General features: G+C 46.9%; 1 protein-coding gene across 9 annotated transcripts in view; it reads left to right on the top strand.

The window, feature by feature from the left end:
• Window positions 1-25,254, top strand: part of TASOR2 (transcription activation suppressor family member 2) — a 259,706-nt gene that overhangs the window by 81,657 nt on the left and 152,795 nt on the right. For all 9 annotated transcript variants that reach the window (XM_063926781.1, XM_063926779.1, XM_063926786.1 and 6 more), the window contains 3 exons: window positions 8,762-8,965; window positions 14,242-15,202; window positions 23,089-23,464. In XM_063926781.1, the coding sequence (XP_063782851.1) occupies window positions 8,762-8,965; window positions 14,242-15,202; window positions 23,089-23,464 (1,541 nt within the window). The remainder of the gene's footprint in view (window positions 1-8,761; window positions 8,966-14,241; window positions 15,203-23,088; window positions 23,465-25,254) is intronic.

Here is a 25,254-nt window from a genome sequence, read left to right on the forward strand (position 1 = left end):
AGTGTCCAAGTTCCGTATGGAAGCGCTGCGCTTGATTGTTTTGGCCATGGAACCCGGAGATTATATGGTATCCCTGGATATACAAGATGCTTATCTGCATATACCTATTGCCATATCGCATCAGCAATATCTGCGGTTTGCTATTGGCAACCTTCACTATCCGTTCCAGGCTCTGCCGTTTGGACTGGCCACAGCTCCTCGGATCTTCACCAAGGTTATGGCCGTGATGACGGCTTATCTCCGTCGTCAGGGGATCAGGATCCTGTCATATCTGGACGACTTGCTGATCCTGGCGAACTCCCAAGATTCCCTCCTTACTCATCTGCAACTGACTGTACGCTTCTACAAGCCCACGGGAGGCTTGTCAACTGAAAGAAGTCCTCGCTGGTCTCTGCTCGGAGCATGGTGCACCTGGGGGCACTACTGGACACACACAGCCAAAGACTGTTTTTGTCTCCAGAGAAAGTCCTGAAACTTCAGGACAGGATCAGATACTTCTTCTTTTGACCAAGAGTATCGATACACTCGGCGATGCAGGTACTGGGCCTCATTATGTCGGCGTTCGACATGGTAGAGTACGCTAAATTTAATTCCCGCCCTCTACAGAGCTTAATCTTTTCCACGTGGGATGGCCTGCCTCATCGGATCAGGTCTCAAATGATCTCCTTGACTCTGGAGGTTCATCTATCAAAGAGCTGGTGGCTACAGGACCAGCAGTTGAGCATGGGCTGTCCCTTCTGGATTCTAGACTGGGTCCTACTGACTACGGATGCCAGTCTGAGGGGTTGGAGCGCAGTGCTGGAGCAACATTCTCACCAGGGTCGCTGGACCAAGGAGTAATCTCCTCCCGATAAACATTCTGGAATTGCGGGCAGTGTTCAATGCTTTGACACTTGCCCTGCCTCTAATACAGAACAGGCCTGTTCAAGTACTATCCGACAACGCCACTACGGTGGCTTACATAAATCATCAAGACGGCACTTGAAGCCGCATGGCAATGATGGAAGTGTCAAAAATCCTTCATTGGGTCGGAACGCCATCTGCCAGCAATATCGGCAATGTTCATTTCCGGGAGTCCTCAACTGGTAAACGGAATTCCTTAGTCGTCAGGACGTACACACCAGAGAGTGGAGTCTTCATCAGGAAGTCTTTCAACTCCTAGTGGACAAGTGGGGCCTACCAGATGTAGACCTGATGGCGTCTCAACAAAATTACAATGTTCTGGTCTCCGGATCATGAACAAGGGATCCGCAAGCAGCATTCGTGGAGGCACTGGCAGTTCCATTGAACTTTCGGCTGCTCTATGTGTGCCCCCCCCCCCCCCCCCCCTTCCCCCCAGTGTCACTACTGCCCGGGGTGCTATGGAAGTTCAAGCAAGAAGGAGGAATACTACTTCTAGTTGCTCCAGCGTGGCCCAGGCGGCATTGGTTCTCAGACCTGCGGGGTCTATCGATAGAGCGTCCTCTTCTACTTCCTCAACGCCCAGACCTCCTCGTTCAGAGCCCTTGTGTCTTCCCGGACCTGGCCAGACTGGTTTTGACGGCGTGGCTCTTGAAGCTTCACTCCGAGGCGGTTATTCAAATTATGTTAAAGGCCCGCAAACCAGCTTCTGCACAGATTTATTATAGGGCCTGGAATTCTTACTTCACCTGGTGTGCTGCTAAGAATTATAATGCTTACAAGTTTAGTACTTCCATACTTCTGGCTTTTTTGCAACAATGCCTGGATTTAGGACGTCATCTGTCCTCCCTCAAGATTCACATATCTTCCTTGTCGGTATAGTTTCAGAGAAAAATCACATCTATACCTGATGTTTATACATTCACTCAGGGCGTATTGCTGATTCAGCCTCCCTATGTCCCCCCTGTGGCTCCATGGGATCTGTCTGTTGTCCTTAATGCCCTGCAAGAGTCTCCATTTGAACCTCTTGAGACAGTGGACTTTAAATGTCTCACAGCCAAGGTCTGTTTCTGCTGGCTATTGCCTCTGCCAGGCGCTTTGTCCTGTCGTCCACCCTTTCTAATATTCCATCGTGATCGGGCAGTTCTTAGAACTCGCCCAGGTTATTTACTTAAAGTGTCATCTTTTCACCTTAACCAAGAGATTGTAGTTCCGGCCTTTATCTCTTCTGACTTGTCCCCCAAAGAGCAGTCTTTGGATGTGGTAAGGGCTCTCCGTATATATGTGGAGAGGACTGCCTCTATTAGGAGGTCAGATGCCCTTTTTGTACTATTTGGTTTCCACAAATGTGGCTGGCCTGCGAATAAGCAAACCTTGACCAGATGGATTAAAATGGTGATTGCACAAGCTTATGCGCACGCTGGGCTCCCAGCTCCTGCTGCTATTGAGGCCCATTCTACTCGGTCTGTTGGACCTTTTTGGGCGGTCTGTCGTGGCGCGTCCGCAGAACAATTGTGCATGGCGGCTACGTGGTCCTCCGTGAACACGTTCATTAGGTTCTTTGCTTTTGATACTTCCGCTTCCCAGGATGCTTCCTTTGGACGCCGGGTTCTTATACCCGCTAAGATGCGTCCTCTCCCTTGAGGAACTGCTTTAGGACATCACCAATGTTACTCCCTGTGGAATACCAGTGTACCCCGCTGTAGAAAAGGAGATTTATGGTAAGACTTTACATTGTTAAATCTTTCTGTGAGGTACACTGGATTCCACAGGGCGCCCACCCTGATGCACTTAGCTTCTTTTGGGTTTGTATGGCATTAGCCGTTGGTCCCTTTTCCTGTCGTGAGAATGTGGTTCTATGTGACTAACATCTGCCTTCTCTCCTACCTGCTTCTGCATTGGACTGGTTAACAAAACTGAGCTCACAGTGCCTGGAGGCGGGGTTATATAGAGGAGGCCCCGCAATGCATCCTGGGACAGTAAAGCTTTAGCCTGTTGGTGCCTCTGGATCAAGATCCATCGCTACACCTCAATGTATTCCTTGTGGAACCCCGTGTATCTTGCAGAAAGAGATTTAACCATGGTCAGTCTACCATAAATCTCCTTTTAGCTTGTAATCACTGCCTCTAAAATATTACCATGTCTCTTAATCTGTAGTAAATGCATTTCTCTGACGTCCTAGTGGATGCTGGGAACTCCGTAAGGACCATGGGGAATAGCGGCTCCGCAGGAGACTGGGCACAAAAGTAAAAGCTTTTAGGTCACCTGGTGTGCACTGGCTCCTCCCCCTATGACCCTCCTCCAAGCCTCAGTTAGATTTTTGTGCCCGGCCGAGAAGGGTGCATGCTAGGTAGCTCTCCAGAGCTGCTTAGAGTAAAAGTTCTAAATAGGTTTTTTTATTTTCAGTGAGACCTGCTGGCAACAGGCTCACTGCATCGTGGGACTAAGGGGAGAAGAAGCGAACTCACCTGACTGCAGAGTGGATTGGGCTTCTTGGCTACTGGACATTAGCTCCAGAGGGACGATCACAGGTTCAGCCTGGATGGGTCCCGGAGCCGCGCCGCCGGCCCCCTTACAGAGCCAGAAGAGCGAAGAGGTCCGGAAAAATCGGCGGCAGAAGACGTTCCTGTCTTCAATAAGGTAGCGCACAGCACTGCAGCTGTGCGCCATTGCTCTCAGCACACTTCACACTCCGGTCACTGAGGGTGCAGGGCGCTGGGGGGGAGCGCCCTGAGACGCAATAAAACATGTTTAAACCTTATATGGCTAAAGAAATACATCACATATAGCTCCTGGGCTATATGGATGCATTTCACCCCTGCCAGTTTTCCTAAAAAAAGCGGGAGAAAAGGCCGCCGTGAAGGGGGCGGAGCCTATCTCCTCAGCACACAAGCGCCATTTTCCCTCACAGTTCCGCTGGAAGGAAGGCTCCCAGACTCTCCCCTGCAGTCCTGCTACAGAATCAGGGTAAAACAAGAGAGGGGGGGCACTAATTGGCAGAAAATACATATATAGCAGCTATAGAAGGGAGAAACACTTATATAAGGTTATCCCTGCATATATATATAGCGCTCTGGTGTGTGCTGGCAAACTCTCCCTCTGTCTCCCCAAAGGGCTCGTGGGGTCCTGTCCTCTATCAGAGCATTCCCTGTGTGTGTGCTGTGTGTCGGTACGATTGTGTCGACATGTATGAGGAGGAAAATGATGTGGAGGCGGAGCTATTGCCTGTAATAGTGATGTCACCCCCTAGGGAGTCGACACCTGACTGGATGGTCGTATGGAAGGAATTACGTGACAGTGTCAGCACTTTGCAAAAAACTGTTGACGACATGAGACAGCCGACAAATCAGTTAGTGCCTGTCCAGGCGTCTCAAACACCGTCAGGGGCTCTAAAGCGCCCGTTACCTCAGATGGTCGACACAGACCCAGACACGGATACTGACTCCAGTGTCGACGGTGACGAGACAAACGTAATGTCCAGTAGGGCCACACGTTACATGATCACGGCAATGAAGGAGGCTTTGAACATTTCTGATACTACAAGTACCACAAAAAAGGGTATTATGTGGGGTGTGAAAAAACTACCCATAGTTTTTCCTGAATCAGATGAATTAAATGAGGTGTGTAACAAAGCGTGGGTTTCCCCCGATAAAAAACTGCTGATTTCTAATAAATTATTGGCATTATACCCTTTCCCGCCAGAGGTTAGGGCGCGTTGGGAAACACCCCCTAGGGTAGATAAGGCGCTCACACGCTTATCAAAACAAGTGGCGTTACCGTCTCCTGATACGGCCGCCCTCAAGGAACCAGCTGATAGAAAGCTGGAAAATATCCTAAAAGGTATATACACACATACTGGTGTTATACTACGACCAGCAATCGCCTCAGCCTGGATGTGCAGTGCTGGAGAGTGGCTTGGTCGGATTCCCTGACTGAAAATATTGATACCCTGGATAGGGACAGTATATTATTGACTATAGAGCATTTAAAGGATGCATTACTATATATGCGAGATGCACAGAGGGATATTTGCACCCTGGCATCAAGAGTAAGTGCGTTGTCCATTTCTGCCAGAAGAAGTTTATGGACACGACAGTGGTCAGGTGATGCGGATTCAAAACGGCATATGGAAGTTTTGCCGTATAAAGGGGAGGAGTTATTTGGGGTCGGTCTATCAGACCTGGTGGCCACGGCGACGGCTGGGAAATCCACCTTTTTACCCCAGGTCACCTCTCAGCAGAAAAAGACACCGTCTTTTCAAACTCAGTCCTTTCGTCCCCATAAGGGCAAGCGGGCAAAAGGCCACTAATTTCTGCCCCGGGGCAGAGGAAGGGGAAAAAGACTGCAGCAAGCAGCCTCTTCCCAGGATCAGAAGCCCTCCCCCGCTTCTGCCAAGTCTTCAGCATGACGCTGGGGCTTTACAGGCGGACTCAGGCACGGTGGGGGCCCGTCTCAAAAATTTCAACGCGCAGTGGGCTCACTCGCAAGTGGACCCCTGGATCCTGCAGGTAGTATCACAGGGGTACAAACTGGAATTCGAGACGTCTCCCCCTCGCCGGTTCCTGAAGTCTGCTCTACCAACGTCTCCCTCCGACAGGGAGGCAGTATTGGAAGCTATTCACAAGCTGTATTCCCAGCAGGTGATAATCAAGGTACCCCTCCTACAACAGGGAAAGGGGTATTATTCCACGCTGTTTGTGGTACCGAAGCCGGACGGCTCGGTGAGACCGATTTTAAATCTAAAATCATTGAACACTTACATAAAAAGGTTCAAATTCAAGATGGAATCACTCAGAGCAGTGATAGCAAACCTGGAAGAAGGGGACTATATGGTGTCTCTGGACATCAAAGATGCTTATCTCCATGTCCCAATCTACCCTTCTCACCAAGGGTACCTCAGGTTTGTGGTACAGAACTGTCATTATCAGTTTCAGACGCTGCCGTTTGGGTTGTCCACGGCACCACGGGTCTTTACCAAGGTAATGGCCGAAATGATGATTCTTCTTCGAAGAAAAGGCGTCTTAATTATCCCTTACTTGGACGATCTCCTGATAAGGGCAAGGTCCAGGGAACAGTTAGAGGTCGGAGTAGCACTATCTCAGGTGGTGCTACGTCAGCACGGGTGGATTCTAAATATTCCAAAATCGCAGCTGATTCCAACAACACGTCTACTGTTCCTAGGGATGATTCTGGACACAGTCCAGAAAAAGGTGTTTCTCCCGGAGGAGAAGGCCAGGGAGTTATCCGAGCTAGTCAGAAACCTCCTGAAACCAGGACAAGTGTCAGTGCATCAATGCACAAGGGTCCTGGGAAAGATGGTGGCTTCTTACGAAGCGATTCCATTCGGAAGATTCCATGCAAGAACGTTTCAGTGGGATCTGCTGGACAAATGGTCCGGATCGCATCTTCAGATGCATCAGCGGATAACCCTATCTCCAAGGACAAGGGTGTCTCTCCTGTGGTGGTTGCAGAGTGCTCATCTTCTAGAGGGCCGCAGATTCGGCATTCAGGACTGGATTCTGGTGACCACGGATGCCAGCCTGAGAGGCTGTGGAGCAGTCACACAGGGAAGAAACTTCCAGGGCTTGTGGTCAAGCATGAAAACGTCTCTTCACATAAATATCCTGGAACTAAGGGCAGTTTACAATGCCCTAAGTCAAGCAAGGCCTCTGCTTCAGGGTCAGTCGGTTTTGATCCAATCGGACAACATCACGGCAGTCGCCCACGTAAACAGACAGGGCGGCACAAGAAGCAGGAGGGCAATGGCAGAAGCTGCAAGAATTCTTCGCTGGGCGGAAAATCATGTGACAGCACTGTCAGCGGTGTTCATTCCGGGAGTGGACAACTGGGAAGCAGACTTCCTCAGCAGACACGACCTCCACCCGGGGGAGTGGGGACTTCACCCAGAAGTCTTCCACGTGATTGTAAACCGTTGGGAAAAACCAAAGGTGGACATGATGGCGTCTTGTCTCAACAAGAAACTAGACAGATATTGCGCCAGGTCAAGGGACCCTCAGGCAATAGCGGTGGACGCTCTGGTAACACCGTGGGTGTACCAGTCAGTGTATGTGTTCCCTCCTCTGCCTCTCATACCCAAAGTACTGAGAATCATAAGAAGGAGAGGAGTAAGAACTATACTCGTGGCTCCGGATTGGCCAAGAAGGACTTGGTACCCGGAACTTCAAGAGATGCTCACGGAGGACCCGTGGCCTCTACCTCTCAGAAAGGACCTGCTCCAGCAGGGACCTTGTCTGTTTCAAGACTTACCGCGGCTGCGTTTGACGGCATGGAGGTTGAACGCCGGATCCTGAAGGAAAAAGGCATTCCAGATGAAGTCATCCCTACCCTGGTCAAGGCCAGAAAGGATGTAACCGCAAAACATTATCGCCGCATTTGGCGGAAATATGTTGCGTGGTGTGAGGCCAAGAAGGCCCCTACAGAGGAATTTCAACTGGGTCGTTTCCTGCATTTCCTGCAAACAGGACTATCTATGGGCCTAAAATTAGGGTCCATTAAGGTTCAAATTTCGGCCCTGTCAATCTTCTTCCAAAAAGAACTGGCTTCAGTGCCTGAAGTTCAGATGTTTGTCAAAGGGGTACTGCATATACAGCCTCCTTTTGTGCCTCCAGTGGCACCTTGGGATCTCAATGTAGTGTTGAGTCTCCTAAAATCACATTGGTTTGAACCACTCACCACTGTGGAATTGAAATATCTCACATGGAAAGTGGTCATGCTGTTAGACCTGGCTTCAGCCAGGCGTGTCTCTGAATTGGCGGCTTTATCATATAAAAGCCCTTACCTAATTTTTCATTCAGACAGGGCAGAACTGAGGACTCGCCCTCAATTTCTCCCTAAGGTGGTTTCAGCGTTTCACATGAACCAGCCTATTGTGGTACCTGTGGCGACTAGGGACTTGGAGGACTCCAAGTTGCTGGACGTAGTCAGGGCCCTGAAAATATGTTTCCAGGACGGCTGGAGTCAGAAAATCTGACTCGCTGTTTATCCTGTATGCACCCAACAAGCTGGGTGCTCCTGCTTCTAAGCAGACGATTGCTCGTTGGATTTGTAGTACAATTCAGCTTGCACATTCTGTGGCAGGCCTGCCACAGCCAAAATCTGTAAAAGCCCATTCCACAAGGAAAGTGGGCTCATCTTGGGCGGCTGCCCGAGGGGTCTCGGCTTTACAACTTTGCCGAGCAGCTACTTGGTCAGGGGCAAACACGTTTGCTAAATTTTACAAATTCGATACCCTGGCTGAGGAGGACCTGGAGTTCTCTCATTCGGTGCTGCAGAGTCATCCGCACTCTCCCGCCCGTTTGGGAGCTTTGGTATAATCCCCATGGTCCTTACGGAGTTCCCAGCATCCACTAGGACGTCAGAGAAAATAAGAATTTACTTACCGATAATTCTATTTCTCATAGTCCGTAGTGGATGCTGGGCGCCCATCCCAAGTGCGGATTGTCTGCAATACTTGTATATAGTTATTGTTACAAAAATCGGGTTGTTTATTGTTGTGAGCCATCTTTTCAGAGGCTCCTACGTTTATCATACTGTTAACTGGGTTCAGATCACAAGTTGTACGGTGTGATTGGTGTGGCTGGTATGAGTCTTACCCGGGATTCAAGATCCTTCCTTATTATGTACGCTCGTCCGGGCACAGTATCCTAACTGAGGCTTGGAGGAGGGTCATAGGGGGAGGAGCCAGTGCACACCAGGTGACCTAAAAGCTTTTACTTTTGTGCCCAGTCTCCTGCGGAGCCGCTATTCCCCATGGTCCTTACGGAGTTCCCAGCATCCACTACGGACTATGAGAAATAGAATTATCGGTAAGTAAATTCTTATTTTTATCTTGTGTTGATAGGAGCTGAAATTCTGACGGCAGCGTTTGTGCAAGACGAGAAAATAAAAACATCACAGAAGATCGTTTTAAGTAAAAGAATTGAGGAGTTCAGAAGCACAACTCCTAAGAGTAAGGTTGTGAAAAGAAGACCAAGGAAAATATTAGCACCTGAAGACTCCTTCCGTGTGCCGGACAGACCTCCCAAACGGAAGGCATCTGAACCAGGTATAATTTTAGAAGGGGTATACCAGAAGTGCTGCAGGGAAGTATAATTATCTAGTGTTAAAATAACAAACAAACAAAACAAAAAAAAAAAGTAACTGTTAAGTCAATTCAAAATGATTCAATAAACAATAATTTAGAATTAACTACAAAGAAAAGTTACAGTGATGAATTCTAGAAAAACTTCTGGAGGTATATTTACTGAAGTGTGGGTTTTTAGAAGTTGAGATGTTGCCTATGGGTTGGGTATGGCTTACCGATGCTGGGGATCCCGGAGGCCAGCATACTGACCGTGGGATAACGGCAGCAGCAGGGGGTGCGAGTGCAACAAAGCACTTTGTGGGCTCGCCACACTGCGCTCGCACAGGTTCTATTCCCACTCTGAGTGTCCTGGACGCCCACGAGTGGTAATAGTCCCTGATAGTCGCCATGCCAACTATCGTGATTTAGAGGGGGACGGGATGTAGTTGTCGTTATTGAGACGCCGGTCACATAACTACGTCCCGTTGCCTATAGCGACCAATCAGATTCAAATTATTTATTTAGCACCTTCTAGATGATAGCTAGAATCTGGTTGCTATGTGTAAAATCTTCACTTCTAAAAACCCACACTTAAGCAAATATACGCCCTGGTTGTTATTGAGAAATGACTTTTTATGGACAAATCATTCTACACTTTATGGAAGTTTTACTTGATAGCATCAATTAGGACGGCTTCCACTGGCTTTACTTGGCCGAGGACTTGATCATGAGCTGCACACCAATTTGTATCAACTGTTATCATTGTCACAACCAGTCAAACAATAGGTGAAAAAGTAACTTGCGCCTTAGCTGCAGCTCGGCAAATCACGAAAAAGAGCACCACTCCTTTTTAGATACAATAATATACAGAAGGGCAATCTCCCAGCGCTGCTATACACAATTCTGATCCGTATATTATCTTGTTCCTCAAAAACAAGACAGAATGTACAGTACATCCATTAGCAGGTTTAAATGCTTCTGATAAATCCTGAGACCATTGCCCTTCGAAACTGACCTGTACTAAATAAGATGCGTTCCTGTAAAGGTTTCTTTTAACACTCCATGTAACATCAACTTTATAGTGTACGACCCATCTGAACCAGGCTTACCTTTATAATAAGCCTTATGTGCGCTGAAAGGTATCTTTTGGTCCTCGCTTGTATATGGACCTCCTGTACCCCCAAACAGATGGCTCCAAAGTATTCGATAGGACTATAAATAGTAAAAATATATTTTTATTCCATCTTAGATAAGATAAAAATTACTTTAACACACATTGTGAAGTATCCAAAATTTTAAAACAATGCTTAAAAATCAAAAAAAGAAGAAAAACATTAACACAGGAGGTTCCCTATAACAAAAATAGCGAGGCCACTTCCACTGGTACCCGTTAGACGGAATGGGGAAATATTACCAGCCAATATGGAGTTGGAATAAGCAATACCAAAAATAGTACCAACATCCGTGGTGTAGTCAAGCCCAGGGTCCACCTGTGATAGTACCAATGCGTTTCGGATAAAAAGCCTTCCTCAGGGTATGATACCATACCAGGTACCAGGGTATGGTACTTCCCTTACCACCAGGATGCCTGGTTCAAAATATCAGACAGTGCGTGAATTCGCAACATCATCTCCAAAGGGTACAAGTTAGATTTCAAAGTTTTACCTCCAAAGAAATATTTTACGACAAGTCTTCCCACACAGTTAGCCCTTCAAGGTGCAATACGGACCTTAGTAGAATCAGCTGTGTTAATGCCGGTACCACTGAATCAACGGAAAAAGGGTTACTATTCCAATCTTTTCGTAGTTCCAAAACCACACAGTATGGTAAGACCAATCCTGAACCTGAAATTATTAAATCATTGTCTTATTACCGGTTCAAAATGGAGTCGCTCAACTTGAGTGATTTCGAGCCTGGAAGCCAAGGAATTCATGATATCTCTAGACATCAAGGATGTATATCTCCACATTCTGATCTGGGAACCTCACCAAGCGTTTCTCAGGTTCGTGATTCAACAGGATCATTTTCAATTCAGAGCCTTACCATCTGGACTGTCCACAGCACCCAGAGTGTTTACCAAGATCATGTCGGTGATGATTGCTCACCTCAGATCATTGGGAATCACAATAATACCATACCTAGACAACCTCCTCCTCAATGCTCCATCTGATCTCATTCTCCAAGAGCATGCTCTATTAACATACAATGTGTTGGTAGAACATGGATGGATAATTTTCGGAAATCCAACCTTCAGCTGTCACAACGTCTCCAGTTTCTTGGTGTGATCCTGGACACCAATGTACAGAGTTTTTCTGCCACAAGACAAAGCTCTGAGTATACAGAAACTGGTTCGGGCTGTTCTCAAGTCACAACGGGTATGAGTCCATTTATGCATGCGTCTGCTTGGGGAGATGGTAGCTGCTTTCGAAACTCTGGAGTTCGGATGTTTTCATTCACGTCCTTTCCAGCTGGACCTGTTACATCAATTGTTGGGGTCGCATCTACACGGTCAACAGTTAGTTTGTCTAACTCCGGAGACACGACTTCTTTGGTGGCTCCAACTGCACAATCTCACTGCGGGCAGGCGTTTCAGTGTGTGTGTGTGTGGGACTGGACGCTCATCACGATGGATGCCAGCCTCGGGATGGGGCGCGGTTGTGTTGGACTCCCGTCTAAAGGGCCACTGGTCTCCACAAGAATCGCTGTTGCCAATAAATGTGTTTGAACTGAGAGCGATTTACAATGTGCTGGTACAAGCCACCCACATTCTTCGATCCAAGGTGGTAAAAGTTCAGTCGGACAACACGACTGCTGTAGCATACGTTAACAAACAAGGCGGAACTCCGTATTCTCCAGTGGGCGGAATGCAATACAGTAATTCTCTCGGCGGTATTCATTCCAGGAGTGGACAATTGAGAAGCAGACTACCTCAGCCGTCAGGATCTACATCCGGGAGAATGGGCACTTCACCCGGAGGTGTTCAACGATCTGATACAACGCAGGGGGTGTCCAGACATGGATCTCATGGCATCCAGTCTCAATCATCAGCTTCCAAGATACATCTCCAGATCGCGGGATCCTCAAGCAGCAGCTGTGGGCGCTCTGACCGTGCCTTGGCCATACAACCTAATTTACATGTTTCCTCCGTTCCCTCTATTGTCTCGAATTCTCAAGAGATTCGAACTAGAGTCAATCACTGTGATCCTGGTGGCACCAGAATGACCTTGGAGGGCTTGGTATTCAGACCTGTGCTTTCTTCTAGCGGATGACCTCTTTCTCTGTGTCCGGATCTACTCCCAACAAGGGCCTTTCGTGCATCCAGATTTACCATGGCTACATTTAACGGGATGGCTATTGAAGCAGACAAGCTGAAAAGAAAAGGAATTCCTGAATGTGTGATCCCCATAATGTTGCAGGCACAAAAACCGGTTACGGCAGCCCATTACCATGGCATCTGGCGATCCTATATAGCTTGATGTGATCGAAGAGGTTTTCCATCGGATTCTTTCCATCTCACGGTACTTAGTGTTTCTTCAGACAGGATTGGATACCCGATCCGTTTGTTCCACCTACAGCTCCCTGGGATTTAAATCTGGTACTGGAATTTCTACAGTCAACCTGTTTTGAACCTTTTGGAAGAAGTTGACAAGACTGCTTTTCTACTAGCCATAGCTTCAGCCCGGAGGGTTTCTGAATTAAGTGCCTTGTCTTGCAGACTACCCTTTTTGATTTTTCATCCTGATCGGGCGGGGTTGAGAACACATGCTTCTTTCCTTCCCAAGTTCATGTCAGCTTTTCACATCAATCAGCATATTGTGGTTCCATCTTTGCAGGACGATTCTGAGACACCTTCTCTGGATGTAGCGAGAACCTGCCCACTCTACACGTTCAGTTATGTCTTCGTGGGCCGCTAGTAGGGGGGCTATCACGTCATCATATCTGTCGTGCAGCCACTTGGTCCAATATTCATACATTTGCTAAATTCTACAAGTTTCATACTTTTGCGGCTTCATCTTCACGGTTTGGCTGTCTTGTTTTGCAAGGTCCTTAGCGATCTCCTGCCCAGGGGGGAAACTTTGGGACGTGCCCACAGTCTTGATGTTGTGCCAGTGTCCCCTAGTGGCTGACAGAAAAAGGAGTATTTTGGTACTTACCGATAAATCCCTTTTTCGGAAGCCCGCCGTCACTGTTCTCTTCCCTTGTATAGTTTCTGTTCTCTTGTTCCCGTCTCTCGGCTAATTCATAACTGAAGGATGAAGAGGGATAGAGGGGGAGGAGCCTGTTTCAGTACTTAGATTATTTTAATTTGCCAGCTCCCTGTTAGCCACCATCATCACCCCACAGTCTTGAAGTTGTATCAGTGTCCCCTATGGTTTCCGAAAAAGGGATTTATTGGTAAGTATCAAAATCCTCCTTTTTTAATTACACTTTTCACTTGTGTGTCGCCTTTTTATAAATAGATTTTGCTTCCTTCTTATTAATATTCACGAACACTTTAGCTTCTCACTGGTGTGCTGCCCTGGGGTGGCTGACCCTCGATGTTTTGTGGGGGTACTGCACCCCAGACTTAGTATTAAGGACCTCCAGTACTCAGAGATGCCTTGAAGTTGGCCTAGAGGCTTACCATATGTTTGCAAATATATGCAACTGAAATATCTGAATTATCTACCACCATGTAGCTTTCAAATGTTGCCGATGTCATCCTGAGTACTGTGGGATACCTGTTTTTTTTGTTTTTGTTTTTTTTTTTGTTTTTTTTCGTCAGGCCTACATGTTAGCGAAGAAACCGGTTCCAGCCTCAATCAGGACTCATTCCACAGGGTCTGTTGGGCCTCTAAGGTAACAGTCGTGGGGCCTCTGAGGAGCAATGCTGTAAGGCTCCCATGTGGTCCTGTTCCTTTTGTATGGAACCCATAAAAGTCTAAAAAAAATAAAAAATAAAGTTGTTTCTATGCTATAGTTTAATATACAAAATACAGAAACATTAATAATGTCATATTTATTTTCCCAGAACATGCAAACAAACAATGTTGACACCATGTGACAAATCCAATGATGGGGACACCTTTTAAAACAGACTTCCAATTGTATAAAACTGAAAAAAGAATAATAGCATCTGTATTACTTTAGGGATTGGATTGAAGAAGCTAATCATTTCATTATAGTCAACAAATAAAATATATATTTTTTTAAAATTCTTGACAATTTGCTAATTTTTATTGAATGGCTCATGTGATCTTTTTCTGTCCCTTTTACAGGCAAAAGAAACGAGCTCAAAAATAAATCTGAAAGCTACAAAAAACCGGTCGAGAGACACCGTGAAAAGATTGGAAGGCCATTTAAAAAACTAGAAAAAGTAAAGAATGTTGCCACTGAGCAGATCGACAGATTTAGTAAACCTAATGTAGATCTTGGTTTAGATGCTAAGAAAACCTCTCTTTTTACCCCGAGTCCTGATGACAGTATGATTGAGAAAAGAATAAACATGTATGAATCAGATGCTCTAAATCTACTGGCAGACCTTGCTCTAAACTCCTTCTGTTCCGAAAACCCTTACTATATACAGGGTGAGTGTGTTGCACATAAAGATGAATCAGAGACCAAGGAGAAGGCCGATTCAGGTGACAATATATGTCCTGTAGAACATCCACCGAAAGACTGCAAGCACTCAATACTTCCTAGTTCTGCATCCAAGGAGCCTGAGCAAATACTGGAAGCTGAAAAAGATAAGCCTAAAGATGGGAGCAATGCCAATCAGGGGAACATTACATCTCAGCGACATATAGAATACAGTGAAAAACAAACTCCACAAAAATTTAGTGTTGCAGCTGCTAAGGCGAAAGCACGGAGTAATACCACAAGTAAAATTAGCTTGGAGCATTCATATTCTCAGCTTCCTTTAGACGACATTTCAGATATCATCTTCTCAAAGGAGAAAAATGAACAACCTGTTCAGAGCATTGTAGAGCCAACCGTCACAACTCCAACTACTGAGGTGGTGGTTGAGAAGTCACCGAAAGTATTCCTTCCAGCAAAGATTTTGTTTGTGGCTAGTGAAAAGTTGTCCCTGCCTGTGGTTAAGGTTAAACCGCGGACTGTGACAAAGTTGGAGGACAAGTTTGTTATTACTTTCAACTGGGATGCAAAGTATGATTTTGATTTGGACAGCAAGTTTACCAGTGATCCATTGGAAAAAACTATAAACAGAGCACTACATGGGTTAGTAGGTTCTAATTGATTGCGCATTCATTTTTTCTTTTAAATATTATTATAAAGATGTACTATGCGTTGGTTACATATAGATGTGTCCTCTTACATCTTTGCTGCAGTCACGCTAAACAGCCCTTGAAGTCACGCCGTGCAGTGGCGGGACTTGGTACTGCCGAGCATCTTTTTGGTGTGTTTTTCCACGAATATTCATCTTAGGCGCAATGTAATGCAATATGACGCACAGCTTCTGCTGATTAAAATGATATGCGGCATGCATGTATCTGCATCCAAAATGCCACGTTAGTGTTATCCATGAAAACACTGTAGCATAGCATTTTGTATTCAAATACAGCCGCAGTCACACACAATATAGATATGCTGCGTATCCTTTTAATCAACCGAAGCTGCTTGTGCGTCCTATTACATTACTTTACAACTAAGACACATTTTTCGTGGATTAAAATACAAAAAAGATGCTCTGCGCTACCGAGTCACATGGCACTCACGTTATGTGTAACGTGACTTGTAGCGCACGGAGCAAAGATGTTAGAGGAGACATCTGTAATAGTAATTTTTACCTTTTTTGACCATATTGCACTCAGACCTCAATAGTTCAGTTTATAAGGTAGATATTACCTCTGTGTAACCTGTGACACACCATGAATATTGATGCACTGTCCTGGAAACAGAATTATGCTGTAGTTTATTCTGTGATTCTGTTGTTGCTTTTTTGTTGAGTACATGTTTCAGTATCTAATTGATAAAAAAAAAAATCATAGGCCCAAGTAGCGTTCTTTAGTTTTCACGGCTGGCTGCGGTTGCTTATTTATAGGCAAATCCTTCTTAAACAAATGGCGGTGATTTTAATGGATGACTCCTGATAAAGGACGTCTGCTTCAAACCTTGTGTTCGGCGTCCAGTTTGATGTTTCTGCTATTAGATACCATTCCATTAGATTAGAGTATACCGATTCTGCTCAGTCCTCCATAGATAGCCATTCTCGGTCACAAAGCATGACACCAATAGAAGATGTTTTGGGGGCAGCGTGTCTGTAATTGAATTGGCCCTAAACAAAAAAAAACAAAAAAAATTCAAGTTGCCTTTTATAAAAGAGCTGTTGATAATGGGCCTGGTTCAGATTTGGAATCAAGGCAGAAAAAGCATGTGACCTTTTTGTATCTGGTACAAACCATTTTGCAATGCAAAGGGAGGAATTACATTTATATTTTTCTGTGCAGGGTAAATACTGGCTGCTATTGCATGTAGCCCACAAATGTTAGACAGCTTTATTTCTCTGACGTCCTAGTGGATGCTGGGGACTCCGTAAGGACCATGGGGAATAGACTGCTCCGCAGGAGACTGGGCACATCTAAAGAAAGATTTAGGACTATCTGGTGTGCACTGGCTCCTCCCCCTATGACCCTCCTCCAAGCCTCAGTTAGATTTCTGTGCCCGGCTGAGCTGGATGCACACTAGGGGCTCTCCTGAGCTCCTAGGAAGAAAGTGTTTGTTAGGTTTTTTATTTTCAGTGAGACCTGCTGGCAACAGGCTCACTGCATCGAGGGACTAAGGGGAGAAGAAGCGAACCTACCTAAGTGGTGGTAGCTTGGGCTTCTTAGGCTACTGGACACCATTAGCTCCAGAGGGATCGAACACAGGACCCGACCTCGTCGTCCGTTCCCGGAGCCGCGCCGCCGTCCCCCTTACAGAGCCAGAAGCAAGAAGGTGGTCCGGAAAATCGGCGGCTGAAGACTTCGGTCTTCTCCAAGGTAGCGCACAGCACTGCAGCTGTGCGCCATTGCTCCTCATGCACACCACACACTTCGGTCACTGATGGGTGCAGGGCGCTGGGGGGGGGCGCCCTGAGCAGCAATACTGACACCTTGGCTGGCAAACTGGCACCATATATAGCCCCAGAGGCTATATAGGTGCTTTTTAACCCCTGCCAGAATCCATAAAAATGTGGGAGAAAGTCCGCGAAAAAGGGGCGGAGCTATCTCCTTCAGCACACTGGCGCCATTTTTCCCTCACAGCTCCGTTGGAGGGGGAAGCTCCCTGGCTCTCCCCTGCAGTCAATACACTACAGAAAGGGTTAAAAAGAGGGGGGGGGGGGACAATTTAGGCGCAGTATACAATATATATAGGCAGCTATAAGGGAAAACACTCTTATATGTGATGTCCCTGTGATATATAGCGCCCTGGTGTGTGCTGGCATACTCTCCCTCTGTCTCCCCAAAGGGCTTTGTGGGGTCCTGTCCTCTGTCAGAGCATTCCCTGTGTGTGTGCTGTGTCGGTACGGCTGTGTCGACATGTATGAGGAGGATAATGATGTGGAGGCGGAGCGAATGCCTGTAAATGTGATGTCACCCCCTGCGGGATCGACACCGGTGTGGTTGGACTTATGGAAGGATTACGTGAAAGTGTCGACTCCTTACACAAAAGGTCGACGACACAGAACAGCCGGCTACTCAGCTTGTGCCTGTTCCAGCGTCTCAAATGTCATGGGGGGCTCTAAAAACGCCCGCTACCTCAGATGGCAGAAACAGATGTCGACACGGATACCGACTCCAGTGTCGACGACAATGAGACTAGTGTACCCTCCAAATAGGTCCACCCGTTACATGATTGAGGCAATGAAAAATGTATTACACATTTATGATAATACCCCAGGTACCACATAAAAGGGTATTATGTTTGGTGAGAGAAAACTACCAGTAGTTTTTCCTGCATCTGAGAAATTAAATGAGGTGTGTGAGGAAGCGTGGTCTTCCCCCGGTAAGAAATTGATAATTTCTAAACGGTAATTGGCAGCGTACCCTTTCCCGCCAGAGGATAGGTCACGTTGGGAAACACCCCATAGGGTAAATACAGCGCTTACACGCTTATCAGAAAAGGTGGCACTACCGTCTCCGGATACGGCCGCCCTGAAGGAACCTGCTGATAAAAAGCAGGGGGTTACCCTAAAAGATATAGTCACACACTCGGGCATTATATTGCGACCAGCCATTGCTTCGGCATGGATGTGCAGTGCTCCCGCTGCGTGGTCAGATTCCCTGTCGGAAAATTACTATGGATAGGGACAATATTTTGCTGACAATAGAGCATATAAAAGACGTGGTCTTATACGTGCGTGATGCACAGAGGGATATTTGCCGGCTGGCATCAAAAATAAGCGCTAGGTCCATTGCCGCCAGATGGGGGTTATGGACTCGGCAATGGTCAGGCGATGCCGACTCAAATCGGCACATGGAAGTTTTGCCCTATAAGGGGGTAAAACTGTTTGGGGATGGTCTTTCAGACTTCGTTTCCACAGCTACTGCTGGGAAATCAACTTTTTTGCCACAGGCTACCCCACAACAAAAGAAAGCACCGTATCATCAAGTACAGTCCTTTCGGCCCCAGAAAAGCAAGAGGGCTAGAGGCTCATCCTTTCTGCCGAGAGGCAAAGGTAGAGGAAAAAGCTGCAGCACACAGCTAGTTCCCAAGAGCAGAAGTCCTCCCTGCGTCCGGTAAGTCCACAGCATAACGCTGGGGCTGCTCAGGCGGACCCGGGTACGGTGGGGGCCCGTCTCAGAAATTTCAGCGCCCAGTGTGCTCTCTCACATGGATCCCTGGGTCCTTCAAGTAGTATCTCAGGGGTACAGGCTGGAGTTCGAGACGTCCTTCCCCCCCGCCGTTTCCTAAAATCTGCCTTACCGGCACCTCCCTCTGCCAGGGAGGCGGTGTTGGTGGCTATTCAACACTATAATCACAACAAGTGATTGTCAAGGTGCCCCTCCTTCAGCAATGGTTGTGGTACCGAAACAGAACGGTTCGGTGAGACCCATCTTAAAATTAAAATACTTGAACTTTTATATCAGAAGATTCAAGTTCGAGATGGAATCGCTCAGGGCGGTTATTACGAGCCTGGACGAGGGGGATTACAGGGTCTCCCTGGACATCAAGGATGCGTACCTGCATGTCCCCATTTACCCTCCTCACCAGGAGTACCTCAGATGTGTGGTACAGGACTGTCACTATCCGTTCCAGACGCTGCCGTTGGAGTTGTCCACGGCACCGAAGGTCTTTACCAAGGTAATGGCCGAAATGATGATCCTCCTTCGCAAGAAGGAAGTTTTTATTATCCCGTACTTGGACGATCTCCTGATAAAGGCGAGGTCCAAAGAACAGTTGGTAGTGGGAGTAGCACTCTCTCGGGAAGTGCTACAACAGCACGACTGGATTCTCAATATTCCAAAGTCACAGCTGGTCCCGACGACACGTCTTCTGTTCCTGGGAATGATTCTGGACACAGACCAGAAAAGAGTGTTTCTTCCAGTGGAAGCACACGAGTCCTGAAAAAAAAAAAATGGTAGCTTCGTACGAAGCATAATTCCATTCGGAAGGTTCCACGCAAGGACGTTCCAGTGGGACCTGTGGGACAAATGGTCCGGGTCCCATCTACAGATACAACAGCGGATAACCCTGTCGGCAAGAAACAGGGTGTCGCTGCTGTGGTGGCTGCAGAGGGCTCATCTACTAGAGGGCCGCAGATTCGGAATACAGGACTGGGTCCTGGTGACCACGGAGGCCAGCCTTCGGGGCTGGAGTGCAGTCACACAGGGAAGAAATTTCCAAGGAGATATCGCTTCACATAATTATTCTGGAGCTAAGGGCCATTTACAATGCCCTAAGCCAAGCAAGGCCCCTGCTTCAGAACCAGCCGGTACTGATCCAATCAGACAACATCACGGCGGTCGCCCATGTAAACAGACAGGGCGGCACAAGAAGCAGGATGGCGATGGCAGAAGCCACAAGGATTCTCCGATGGGCGACCTACACCCGGGAGAATGGGGACTTCTTCCAGAAGTTTTCCAAATGCGGGTAAACCGTTGGGAATGACCACGGGTGGACATGATGGCGTCCCGCCTCAACAAAAAGTTGAAAAGATATTGCGCCAGGTCAAGGGACCCTCAGGCGATCGTTGTGGACGCTCTAGTGACACCATGGGTGTACCAGTCGGTATATGTGTTTCCTCCTCTACCTCTCATACCCAGGGTACTGAGAATAATAAGAATGCGAGGAGTGAAAACCATACTCGTGGTTCCGGATTGGCCAAGAAGAGCTTGGTACCCGGAACTTCAAGAGATGCGGGCAGAGGACCCTTGGCCTCTGCCGCTCAGACAAGACCTGCTGCAGCAGGGACCCTGTCTGTTCCAAGTCTTACCGCGGCTGCGTTTGACGGCATGGCGGTTTAACACCGGATCCTAAAGGAAAAGGGTATTCCGGAGGAAGTCATCCCTACCCTGATCAAAGCCAGGAAGGATGTCACCGCAAGACATTATTACCGCATTTGGCGGAAATATGTTGCTTGGTGTGAGGCCATGAAGGCCCCGAAGGAGGAATTTCAACTGGGTCGATTCCTGCACTTCCTGCAAGCAGGGGTGACGTTGGGCCTCAAATTGGGGTCCATCAAGGTCCAGATTTCGGCTCTGTCGATTTTCTTCCAGAAAGAACTGGCTTCACTGCCTGAAGTTCAGACTTTTGTCAAAGGAGTTCTGCATATTCAGCCTCCTTTTGTGCCCCCAGTGGCACCTTGGGATCTCAATGTGGTTTTGGCATTCCTGAAATCACATTGGTTCGAATCACTTAAGACTGTGGAATTAAAATATCTCACGTGGAAAGTGGTCATAAGATGGATAGGGCAGAATTGAGGACTCGTCCTCAGTTTCTCCCGAAGGTGGTCTCAGCTTTTCACTTGAACCAACCTATTGTGGTGCCTGCGGCTACTAGGGACTTGGAGGATTCCAAGTTGCTGGACGTAGTCAGGGCCCTGAAAATTTATGTTTCCAGGACGGTTGGAGTCAGAAAAACTGACTCGCTGTTTATCTTGTATGCACCCAACAAGCTGGGTGCTCCTGCTTCTAAGCAGTCTATTGCGCGCTGGATTTATAGCACTATTCAGCTGGCGCATTCTGCGGTAGGAATACCGCAGCCTAAATCAATAAAAGCCCATTCCACAAGGAAGGTGGGCTCATCTTGGGCGGCTGCCCGAGGGGTCTCGGCTTTACAACTTTGCCGAGCAGCTACTTGGTCAGGGGCAAACACGTTTGCTAAATTCTACAAATTTGATTCCCTGGCTGAGGAGGACCTTGAGTTCTCTCATTCGGTGCTGCAGAGTCATCCGCACTCTCCCGCCCGTTTGGGAGCTTTGGTATAATCCCCATGGTCCTTACGGAGTCCCCAGCATCCACTAGGACGTCAGAGAAAATAAGATTTTACTCACCGGTAAATCTATTTCTCGTAGTCCGTAGTGGATGCTGGGCGCCCATCCCAAGTGCGGATTGTCTGCAATACTTGTACATAGTTATTGTTACAAAAATCGGGTTTTGTTGTGAGCCATCTCTTCAGAGGCTCCAATTGTTATCATACTGTTAACCGGGGTTGCTATCACGTGTTATATAGTGTGATTGGTGTGGCTGGTATGAGTCTTACCCGGGATTCAAAATCCTTCCTTATTGTGTCAGCTCTTCCGGGCACAGTTCCTAACTGAGGCTTGGAGGAGGGTCATAGGGGGAGGAGCCAGTGCACACCAGATAGTCCTAAATCTTTCTTTAGATGTGCCCAGTCTCCTGCGGAGCCGTCTATTCCCCATGGTCCTTACGGAGTCCCCAGCATCCACTACGGACTACGAGAAATAGATTTACCGGTGAGTAAAATCTTATTTTTTACACTGCAATTTAGATTTCACCTTGGACACACCCCACTCGAGTTTAAATCTCTCTGTACATGTTGCATCTGCCCCACCTGCAGTGCGACATGGTTTTGCCAAGTTGCTTGCTTTTTTGCTTTGCTTCCAAATTCGAACATTCCCATCAAGTCCCAACATTTGCAAATATGTCTACAAGTTATGGAAGTGTTGTACGGTAAATAAGCATGTACAGTTGTGATTGTGAGGGGAGAGTTCTTCATTACACAGCAGAAGTTGTGTAAGATAGACTGCATTGTCCTTCAGTGCTGTTACTTTTACCAACAATGACCCAGAAGTACTTTACGTTGCTTCAGTTAAGAGAAATCTGTCGAGGAATTTGAACGTTGTAATGTGTTTTGTGTGCCGTTAGTAGCTCCTTGGTAAAAAGGTAACTTTTACTATATGTTTAGTGGTATTTATACATTTTAGATTACATCCATCCCTCTTGGAACATCCCATGCTACCTGGAGTTAGGTCTCTCAAGATATCTGCTCATATGATGCTGCAGCCTAAACCATAGTATTACAGTATATACAGTCACGTATAATAGAGCTGGAGTACTGGATGTTTTGAGTCCTTTAGAGCTATGATCTGCTTGGCAAGCTATCTACCTACCTTCAGGTAATGGTTTTTTTTTTATGGGGGTACAGGTTATATGAAGGTAAGGTTGAATAAAAGTGAACATCTTCTTTAAGTGGATACTTAAAATATAGTTATGTCTGACTGGTTTTATAATGTGGCCTTGTAGTGAAATGCAAATTTAAAATTGAGCTTTTGGAGATGTTTTAAGCTGCAACCCACATGCTTATCTTCTGGCAACTAGATTCTGTTCAGTATGGCTGCGCATGTGGGCAGCCAAATCAGATGAGATCTTGGGACTTTCAGATGCATTGCAGCCTGTTAGAGTAGGGGGAATGTGACCGAACGCTCTGTCTGTGGTTCTATTCCAAAAGCTTGTTACTCCTAAATAATGACACATTCTTATGAATGATGGCACTGCAATATTGGGCTGGTTGGTTAAAGTTTACTATTATGTGACCTCTTTGAACACCTTTTACAATGCATTGATGTTATTGTACAGGTACATCAGTGTTAAATATATAATATATTTTCTTTTTGTTGCTTTTGTTGGATTCTTCCCTATTTGACATCTTTTATATTTTAGAGAATGGAATCACCACTTAAAGGAGAAGGTGGAAGATGTGAAAATCATCCTGCACATGTGGTTAGCTCTGTTCTACAGCAAACCTAACAAGCAACTGAACTGCAGCTCACGGAAAGTGGTGGAGCACAGCAACCCTGCAAAATATGTCTCCATCAACACTGTTCTTGACCCATTTGAATTATATGAAATTGTGGAGTCTGATGCTATTGAGCTCTGCGCAGCAGATACTGAGAATTCCAATGCAGTTGTGGGGAGAAAAATTGAAACTTCTAGCCAAGGAAAGATGCAGGAGTCGTCTCTATTGCATAAACTGGAGAAAAATCAGAATAAGACTCGTCCAGAAGATTTAAGCATTGAGTACAGCATACCAACAAAGGTGAGGTGGATTTAACATCTGTGTGTCGTGGCTGCATTTGCACATCCTTCCAGGTACCCCTTTCCATACCTCTTTGCTGGTTTTTCTTCTCCATGTTGACCCTTTTACCCAAACCTCACTTTAGATCTTAAAACAGGAAAATTATGGCTACAGGTACCACCAGGCGCCTAGACCAGATGTTAAAATGCAGTATATTGTATAGAAAAGACCATAAATTATATACAACCCTTTAGCTGATGCAGGGATGTCCAATCTTCAGATTTTTAAACCTCCTTCTCACCATATATGTCACAGAGAGACCAGCATGTAAAACAGAGAGAAGGGCCACATGTGTAGTACAGTAATTTAATAACACATATACACATTTAATAAACAAAGCCAAAATAAAAAGATGGTACACATGTGACAGCCGCAGAGGGAAATGTGCGAAACAATTACCAGAGCGTCCAAGAACCCACAAAAAGTTCTCAGACAAGTTCTTAAAATCCAAGAGACCGCCCGGGCTGGAAGCTGGAAAAGTCACTGGTTCTTGAGACCGCAGGCCACCCTCTGGACACTGACCACAGATAGATTCTCCAACGCGTTTCAACTCCTTCTTCCTAGTCTACAAAAATAACTGTGGTGCTGTGCTTGTGTAGATCTCAGGGAAAAACAGCAGCAGTTAACATGTTTCTCCGTGAAAATCAAACCACGGTTTCATCAGAAACCTTGGTTTGATTTTCACGAAGAAACATGGTAAGGACATCTCACGCTGCTGTTTTTCCCTGAGATCTACACAAGCACAGCACCACAGTCCGGACTCCAGCACACGGCAAACTGCCTGAATTCTACAGCTACGAACGGCGCCCTCCCTCCCCGGTGAACTGAATAGAACACCGCCGCTCCCACCAACCACAACGGATTCCGCATGCTGACAGCCAGCCTCACATGAGACTCTAAGGAATAAGTGTTATTTCTCTGACGTCCTAGTGGATGCTGGGGACTCTGTAAGGACCATGGGGAATAGACGGGCTCCGCAGGAGACTGGGCACTCTATAAGAAAGATTTGGTACTATCTGGTGTGCACTGGCTCCTCCCTCTATGCCCCTCCTCCAGACCTCAGTTAGATTTCTGTGCCCGGCCGAGCTGGAGGCACACTAGGGGCTCTCCTGAGCTCCTATAAAGAAAGTATATGTTAGGTTTTTTATTTTACAGTGAGACCTGCTGGCAACAGGCTCACTGCAACGAGGGACTAAGGGGAGAAGAAGCGAACCTACCTGCTTGCAGCTAGCTTGGGCTTCTTAGGCTACTGGACACCATTAGCTCCAGAGGGATCGACCGCAGGACCCGTCCTTGGTGTTCGTTCCCGGAGCCGCGCCGCCGTCCCCATTACAGAGCCAGAAGCAAGAAGATGGTCTGGAAAATCGGCGGCAGAAGACTTCAGTCTTCACCAAGGTAGCGCACAGCACTGCAGCTGTGCGCCATTGCTCCTCATACACACTTCACACTCCGGTCACTGAGGGTGCAGGGCGCTGGGGGGGGGCGCCCTGAGCAGCAATAAAATCACCTTGGCTGGCAAAATAACCACAATATATAGCCCCAGAGGCTATATATGTGGTAATTACCCCTGCCAGAATACAGAAAAAAAGCGGGAGAAAAGTCAGCCGAAAAAGGGACGGAGCCATCTCCCTCAGCACACTGGCGCCATTTCTCCCTCACAGTTCCGCTGGAAGGTAGCTCCCTGACTCTCCCCTGCAGTCTACACTACAGAAAAGAGTAAAAAAGAGAGGGGGGGCACTAAATTTAGGCGC

The sequence above is a fragment of the Pseudophryne corroboree genome, chromosome 6, assembly GCF_028390025.1.
Source record: "Pseudophryne corroboree isolate aPseCor3 chromosome 6, aPseCor3.hap2, whole genome shotgun sequence".
NCBI lineage: Eukaryota > Metazoa > Chordata > Amphibia > Anura > Myobatrachidae > Pseudophryne > Pseudophryne corroboree.